This window comes from Lutjanus erythropterus, chromosome 15 (assembly GCF_056507025.1).
Source record: "Lutjanus erythropterus isolate fLutEry1 chromosome 15, fLutEry1.hap2, whole genome shotgun sequence".
Classification (NCBI taxonomy): domain Eukaryota; kingdom Metazoa; phylum Chordata; class Actinopteri; order Lutjaniformes; family Lutjanidae; genus Lutjanus; species Lutjanus erythropterus.
This window is the reverse complement of record NC_139331.1, coordinates 25,723,136-25,731,676: the sequence shown is the minus strand read 5'-3', so window position 1 is coordinate 25,731,676 and position 8,541 is coordinate 25,723,136. Positions and strand designations below refer to the sequence as shown.

General features: G+C 38.9%; 1 protein-coding gene across 1 annotated transcript; it reads left to right on the top strand.

Annotated features, from left to right (window-relative positions):
- Positions 1-306: 306 nt before the first annotated feature.
- Positions 307-5,477, top strand: LOC146314507 (uncharacterized; the record flags this gene model as incomplete). The annotated part of the gene is made up of 8 exons (XM_084737081.1): positions 307-334; positions 444-500; positions 1,427-1,465; positions 1,595-1,624; positions 1,786-1,957; positions 3,082-3,191; positions 3,341-3,515; positions 5,093-5,477. Coding segments are annotated over 8 exons (705 nt in total), but the record flags the coding sequence as incomplete, so codon positions are not given.
- Between the last annotated feature and the right edge of the window lie 3,064 nt (positions 5,478-8,541).

Sequence of the window (8,541 nt, the reverse complement as noted above, 5' to 3'; positions counted from 1 at the left end):
GTGATAATATTGGTAATGTAAATGTTTCATGTATCATGAATATTTGATGTTAGGACAGCCCTGGTACATGTACAGGTCAGTGATTCTGCATGTAAATATACATAAATAAATTCATAAATAAACAACCTCCCTGCAGGTTCAGAGGTCCAGCATTTTCTGCAGTCATGATCAAATTGGTAATGTATGACTTTTTGTAATATATGTCCATTTTTTTTTACCCGTCTATATAGATTTACAAGTTTTGTATACTCTGTTTGTCCTCTTCTGTGATTTCTAACTCATTTATTTTTGTTCTAATAGTTAAGCGTTGCCATTGTTGCAGGGTTGTTTTTCGGTAGGTCCATCTCAATAACTGCAGTGGTCATGATCATAGGTACAATTTTGACTACGCTACAACCAGACGGAGACACAGTCTGCAACATTTTTCTGTTTACTCTCACCAGAAAGCAACCAGCAGCTTGCCAATGCACCAAACTCAGTCAATCCATCTGATGACAAAAGTAAGACTATTCACTGATGAATTTCTCACCCAGCGCTATCTCTATCTCTCTGCTCGTCACATGCAGTCTTGTTAGAGGCGGTTGAGAAAACTGGATGACTGTCGTTTTGATCTCAAGTGAAGTTCAGTAACACCTCAACGGCTCAAACGCAATGAAAGTGATAATTGATGCGTCACATTTGATGTGAGTCAGTTGATGCTCATATGGTGCACTGCAGGCATCAGATCTGAAATGCGCAAAAGCACTACTTTAGAAAAAGGTTTCTATTTAAGCAAAACTTTTGTATATTGCAGTTGCCATGATTCATTTCTTTTACATTACTATCTGTCTTTTTTGAAATGCCAAACAATTTTGGCCAGACCTTAAAAAATCCACACTTTTGGACAAGAACTTCCTCCAACAGGCTCAATATGCACATATCTTGTTGACTGATTTGTTTAAATCATTTAAGTCATTTCAGTTCCATTCAGTTGTTTTGTATAGTGCTGAATCATAACAAAGTTATGTCAGGGAACTTTGCAAAGTCTAAAGCAAGTCTAAAACTTACTCTTTTTAAACCCAATTGCTCCTCACCAAGAGCAAACACTGAGGCAACGAGAGGAAAAACTTCCTTTTAAAAAGCAGAAAAATCAAGTGGATACAGACTCTGAATTATGGGTGGGAACTAGAAACAGAGAGAAGAGGAGGAAAAAGCACATACAGTAACACAATGCACGATTCAGAGTAAAAGTAATGGCACCAGTAGTGGTTATAATACTGACAATAATCATAATAACAATAAAACATGTAAGAACAAGAATGAGAACAATGATCTTTGAAGAAAAAATCTTTATCCTTTTATTCCTTTTAGCTCTCACCAAACAGGTACTGCATCTGTAGACTCAGTTTAAAGAGCCTCACACAAGACTTTTTCATTTGTCACACAGGAGCAGGCGTTTCACTTCCCTTCTACCCACTAAAGCCAGGTTAGAGATCACTTTCAGCATCAATCCTGACAGTTGAAGTACAAACTAAACCATTCAGTGGTTCACTTTGTACAGAAAGGTCTAACCCCCATTGTCTTTTTTTGTCTGTTTGTCTTTTATTCCATTCAGGATGGCCCTGCTACTACCCCACCCACATTCGTAAGCAGACCGCGCCTGTTGTTTTTACGCTGATGTTGCTTCAGTATCTTTTTTTAGCATTTGAAACTCACATAGACCAACTTTACAACATATGCAATTATAGAAAGAATGCTGCTACTCTCTTTTTGCTAAGTTATCTAAATGTATATATCTTGGTCCAGAATGCTGGACTGACTGGTTTGACAGAGATGACCCCTCTGGAACTGGAGACTGGGAAGCCCTCTACAATCTCCGTAAAGAGAACCCAGGAAAGATCTGCCCTAAACCTGTGGATATTGAAGCCCAGACTCTGTCTGGAGTCAGTGTGGCTGCAGCAGGGGAGGTGATTTATAAGTAAGCAATGTACAAGTATGAATAATTTTTAATGTTGTATTTTGCCAAATGTGGCATATTAATGTTGTGGTGAGACCAAACATATTTTTGGTCTTTTCACATTCTGTTGCAGCATAATCAGCAAAATAATGTGTTTATCTGAACAATTACTAAAAGGTTAGGCTGTGGTACAATATACTCATCTACGAAAACATGTTATTTGGAGGTAATTCTCATTCTCAATTAGAGAATGTCCAGTAACAATATTCTGTGTATAATATTGACTATATTTTAAAACTATTATGATTTAAATATTCATCATATTGAGCCGTGGTATTGCGTTTCCGCCAATACAGCCAACCAACTCAATCTCAAGTAGGGCTCAGCTGAAAATCATGATGTGAAATCTCCTTTTATAGCATCAAATTACTGATTAAAATCAAACTGATCAGAAAAATGAACACACACTCAACATCATAGTGATAAAAACTATACAAACTGACTGAAACCATCTTTTGGAAAAAATTATTTGATGTGTATTTTTATGTTTTGGTTTGGCTCATGTCATGGCAGGATTATGAGGTATACTGCAGCCAGCCACTGGGGGGCGATCAAGATGTTCTGGATTTACTTTTAGGGAGCTCTCATGTTGTGCATCTAGAACAGGGCTACAACTAGCAGTTCATTTCATTTTAGATTAATCTGTCCATTGATTTCTCAATTAATCGTTGTCATGTCTACAAATAAATTGATTAGTCTGTAAAATGTCAGAAAATGGTGAAAAATGTTGATCACCGTTTCCTGAAGCTGAAGGTGACGTCCTCAAGTGTCTTGTTTTGTCCATAACCAAAAGATATTCAGTTTACTGTCACAGAGGAGTAAAGAAACCAGAAAATATTCATTAAAAAAAAGACTCAAAATGATTATTCGTTTATCAGCATAGTTTGCGATTAATTTAATAGTAGATTAATAACTGATTAATCGTTGCAGTTTTAATCGAGGCCAAAGTGGTGGACCGACTGTCTAAAATATCGACTGACATTTCCATTTCAAGAGTGATGCCACTAGCATGGATACTGAACACTTACATTGATGCATCTACTAGATTATTGTCATTAAGCGTCACTTTGTGTTTCTTTTTTCAGAAGTGACACAACTGCGGGATTCATCTGCAGAAACGGAGACCAACCCGACAAGAAGTGCAATGATTATCGTGTCCGTTTCAGCTGCCATCCCCCATTCTGCGGTGGAGGAGGTACTGTGTGAGCACATTGTACATGTGCACTGTTAAGCTGCTAATGCAAAGTGGATTTCACCTTCTCTTTCATTGTTCGTGTGCATAAGGATTCATTTTGAATGGGTCACCCACCAGTCATCCTGTCTCTGCTTTATTGCTCGTCGCAGTGTGCTGGACAAAGTGGTACGACAGGGACGACCCCAGTGGAACAGGGGACTGGGAGCTTTTGAGCAACCTGAGGTCAGAAAACCCAGGACAGATCTGTGAGCACCCTCTGTACATTGAGGCCGTTACCACCGACACGATGACCCCGGCCATCGGCACAGGGGAGATCTTCTCCATGTAAGTTTCCATATAGGAAGAGAATTTTAAAAAAAAATGTAACTTTATCCCATGAATCGATCCATACTTCTCAACATTAACAGCTCTTTCACAAAGTTTCCAAATCATCAGGATGTACTGCCCGGAGCTACTGCTTAAACAGAGGATGGAAACTTTGTAGATGCACATTTACATTAGATTAGATGAAATTTTAATGAGCCCCATGAGGGAACTGGGTAATAGCCACATAATGTCTGAAAGTTTTAAACTTCAGCCTGAGCCTTACTTTATTCTTGTGCTAACAGCTTTGACTGAGAAAACACAGTCTTTGTGTTTTGCAGACTGAGCAGCATGAATTTATTTCTTATTTATGATTATTTTCTTTTATTTTAGTTGAAAACCTGAGACATTTAACATTTGAAAAGAAGTTACACCTGATATAATGGAAAGACGCCAAGAACATAATGAGAATAGATGGGATGATTATCAGATTTAATTTTTATTTAACAGAGCAACAGTATTTTTTACAAACAAGATCATGTTTTTAATCATAATTAAGGAGTAACTAATATGGCAGTATTAAGAGCTACAATGCTACAATGTAATCTATAGTTTGTCTGCCAAAAGTGCTTGTTTTTGCCAATGACAAGCTCAGATTGTTATTTTAGGTATTGGACAAATTATGAAAAGGATTGTTATGGAGACGGACCTTTCTTTTAAAAAGTAAGATACGTTCTTTTTTAACCAGAAACAGCTTCATCGCTCACACCGAACTCACCAGACTTCCTTCACAAAATGGTAAATTCAACACCCTCATTGTCATTGTCAGTCAAACTAAACAGAAACAAAATAAAACTCAACAACAAAAACGTCTTGGCTCTTCTTTTCACTGCTCCAACAATTTTCCAACTCTGGTTTGGTGGAAATAAACAACTAATTCACTGCATTAGATCCTGAAAATATCAGGAGACAAGCAAAAGGGAGGTCAAACATCAGAGGTTCAGCAAAAACATTTTCATATCTACCTCTGTGAATTAAGGGTTTTATTTTGAGCAAACCAGAGTTGTTTTTTTTGTTTGAGCAGTGGAAAGATGAACCAAAATGTTTTTGATGAGTTTTATTTTGTGTTTATCGAGTTTGAATGAAGACGACATTGATAACGTTAAAATTACACTCTTGGAAAGGGAGTTTGATTAGTTTGGCACAAGTAATAAAATTGCTGTTTTTGGCCAAACAGCATGTGTCTTATGGTTTAAAAAGCGGTCTGTCTTTGTAATGATTCTTTCCATAACGCTGTCAGACACTTAGAATAAAAATCTGATCCTGTCAGAGGAAACAAAATCACTTTCGTTGCACTGGACCTCAGTTTTACTTCCGCTGGCTGCAGCAATCTGACTCAATACTGAACCAGTTTCAAAATCTGTGTGCCCAATGAATCATTTGGACACAAAAACATTTGAAAATATGGGTGTAGGTTGGAAAAACGACCTTTAAAACCTTGATTTCTGGCTCTATCACTGTATCCTTTTAAAAAAGAAGTTCCTGTCTGTTTTAAATATCATACTGGTTCATTAACTCTTTGGATTTGCATTTTTCAGCTACAATCCAACTCAGGGATTTGTTTGCCGCAAAACCGACCAGAAAGATGGCAAATGTCGTGACTACAAAGTTCGCTTCGGATGCCCGTGCTAAACTTAAGACTACACAGCCAACACTGAGAAGGAGAGACGCCGTCTGAATTCTTACGCTTAAATTTTTGTCTGCTTTTTTCCTTTTCTTTTCTATTTTAGTCTTCCCTGTGCCTGATGAAAGAAGCACAAAAGACCTTTTTCTGGCAGAAATTTTGACTTGTATGAAAAGCAAAGGTGTTAGTAATAACATTAACAATGGCTCAGTTCTGTTTGAATGTCCCAGAAATTCCTGACAGTGTGACAGTGACCCAGTTTTTGTGATGCCAGGACACTGACACATATGCAGTTAAATTTTATTATTTACACCGGTGCTTTTTCAAAATGTCTTTGTGTAAAAAGGTGTATGAAGTGCTTCATTCTTTCTAGTGTTCATGAGATCATTCTCTTGTAAGACTACTGTATAAATCAACAGTCAACAGCAATAAAAATAATAATAAACAGCAAATCCCTCTCGTCATTAACGTCCACTCATAACTCTACACAGTTATTAGGATTATACTCACGAGCTTCAGAGATGGGAGGTAACAAAGCACAAATACTGTGTTACTGTACTTAATTATAGTTTTTGGATATTTGCACTTTGAGGGTTTTTTTTCTGACTAACTTTTTACTTTTACTGCCTGCATTTTAACACAAATATTTACACTTTCTAATCCTTACATTTTCAAAACAGGCTTGATACTTTAGTTTTAAACACACAATTTGTAAGCTCTGCCATTATGGGTCTCTCTCACATTAAAACAATAACAAAAGAACTTTAATGCATTTTAGGGGAATTAATGATTATATTTATTTGCATCCTTGAGCATGGCCCTCCCAACATCAAGACTGATTTCAGCCTAAACTGATGGGACAATAACACATAGAAAAGATGACACCTTGGTATATCCATTAGTGCATATCACACACAACAGATGTAGCAAGATGCAAAAACGGCATAAAAGGCATGACAAGATGATACAGACAAAATAAAGAGATTCAACTGCAGAGAGAATCTTAGGTTCAGTTAACTTTGCACAGAAACAGCCTGTAGAAGTGGCCTTCAGAGGGTTTCTTTTTACTTTTATACTTTGAGTACATTTCAAAGCCTGTACCTCGTCACTTTGAATAAAGAAATTGAATCGGTAGCTTTTTTCACACAAGTGTCTGTACTTCTACTTGAGATAAAGAATGTGCACTGATGACCTCACACGAAGTTATGGTTTGGTGTTTCTGATGCACACTTGCTGTATGTGTTTTCAGCAGATGGTGGGAACTGATATCACATACAGACAGCAGATGCTCGGATAGCAGTGCTGTTCCACTGCAATGTGGGAATGTGGAAAAGTATAAGCCAGTGAATCTGTGTCTCCTATCAAAATACAATTCTTTCTCGCTCTTGCTTGATATATTCGACTTCCGGTGCTCAACAGTCCGGGGTCTCTGTTGTCGTGTTCTGTGCTTCGTATTGCACCACACGTTCTCAGTGGCAGGCCGGTCTTGTCTGCAGGCGGGTCAGTCTGAACTCTTTTACTACACAGCCACACTGTTGTAACACCTGCAGAATGTCTCGCTGAAATCAGCACGGACATTTTGAAAAAGACATCTGGATGGCATCATGTGTCGCTCCAAAACCTGTATGTGAACCTTTCGATCATATTATGGATTGTAGATGGTGAAATCCTGATGTTCCTCTCAATTTCATGTTGTTGGACTATTTGCCCGCACGGTTTATCACAGAGTGGTGAACCTCGCCTCCTTGCTTTTAAGGATTTCACAGCTCTCTCAGTCTTTGTTGCCCCTGTTCCAAGTTCATCAGTTCATCAATTAGAACATTAAATATAGATAAATAGGTCAAAAAGTCTTTGCATTCTGTTTTTATGTTTTTTGGAACTGGCGTCATACATGCATGCACTAATAAACACAGCTAAACACAGCAGTTAGTTTTGATTTGTCTCCTCCCTCCTCAACCTACAACTTTTTCTCTATTTATAGAGTTAACAGTTTGTGTTTTCAGTTGTAAGGTTCAGCGTCCTTACAATTTCACTCTCTTCTCTCTGACCTAAATCACACCTCCGCCATGTTTCCCTCAAAGTCAAACGCTCCTGACATGAGCCAGCCTACACCCACACGAACTCCTGCAAACCCTTCAATGTACACACACACATACACACAAAGGCACATGCATATATATATACACACACACACACGCAGTGAGGGGAGCAGGGAGATACAAGGTGATTCCTGCTACATCAACACCGTCAACATTTCCTCAGGAGATAAGCACTTGTGATCGGCACTGAAAAGAAACTCTGCAGAGCATCGCACAGAATGTCAAATGAGGGGAGAAAACTTTCCCACTGTCTGCTGTGGGAAAACCTTGTGTTCTTTGGGTGTTTCGCTAATGCTTGCATGCTCACACTGCATTGGTATTTCTGCCTGCATATATATGTTGCCGTCATTTAAGTTTGAGTGTGCATGCTGTCCTCTGTATGCTGAAGTAGGCAAAAATATGAAAAGACAGTGAAGGAGGAGGAGGAGGAGGAGGAGGAGGAGGAGGAGGAGGAGGAGGAGGAGGGAGGGAGGGATGCAATCTGGTAAACTTCCTGCTCTTCACTTTTTCATGATAAAACTGAAGAGGAGAAATTCTGCCATCGGTGGTGAAGTAAAATGAAATCTGCAGCAGTGAAGTGCAACAAAAGTGTTGAAGCTTCGGAGCATTATGGCGTCCCATTCTCTTCCATTAATCTCAGAATATTCCATGGCCGTGGAGGCCTATTTATAGAGCAGGGGATGATTAAGTGGTGAAGCACTGTGCCACAGAGGGAACCAAGCTCATTTTCTTTCTGCCGTCCTCGCTCTTCCTTACTCATTCTCTACTTACACTCTTTGAAATGAGGGTTCTTTCTGAAGGGCTGAGGTTCTGCACAGAACATTTGCTTCAGAATTACCCTTTTTTTTTTTTTTTAAGAAATGCTTCACCAAGAGTTCTTCATAAGACTTAAAATTCCATCAAGAGCCCTTTTCACCCACGTCACATTTCTTAGAATTTGGATGGACACTTTCCCCTTCACTCCCCCCTGGGATCAAAGACTAGTGGGTTCCTGTTAGCACCCTTAGAAGGTGGAAAGGTTCTAGATGGAACCCCCAGAGAGGGTTCTGGGTGAAACCATTGCACCACAGAAGGGTTCTCTGTAGAACTTCTCATAAGGGGCTTTAGGTGGAACCTTTCACAGATGGTTCTACGTACTACCCTTTATATCAGGTCCAAGGTAGAACTCTGAGAGGGCTCCAAGTGGATCCTTTAAAAAAGGTTTTACCAAGAACCTCAGCCCCTTTTCCACCAAATTAGCTGTGGTTCTTGGTCTGTTCAGGAT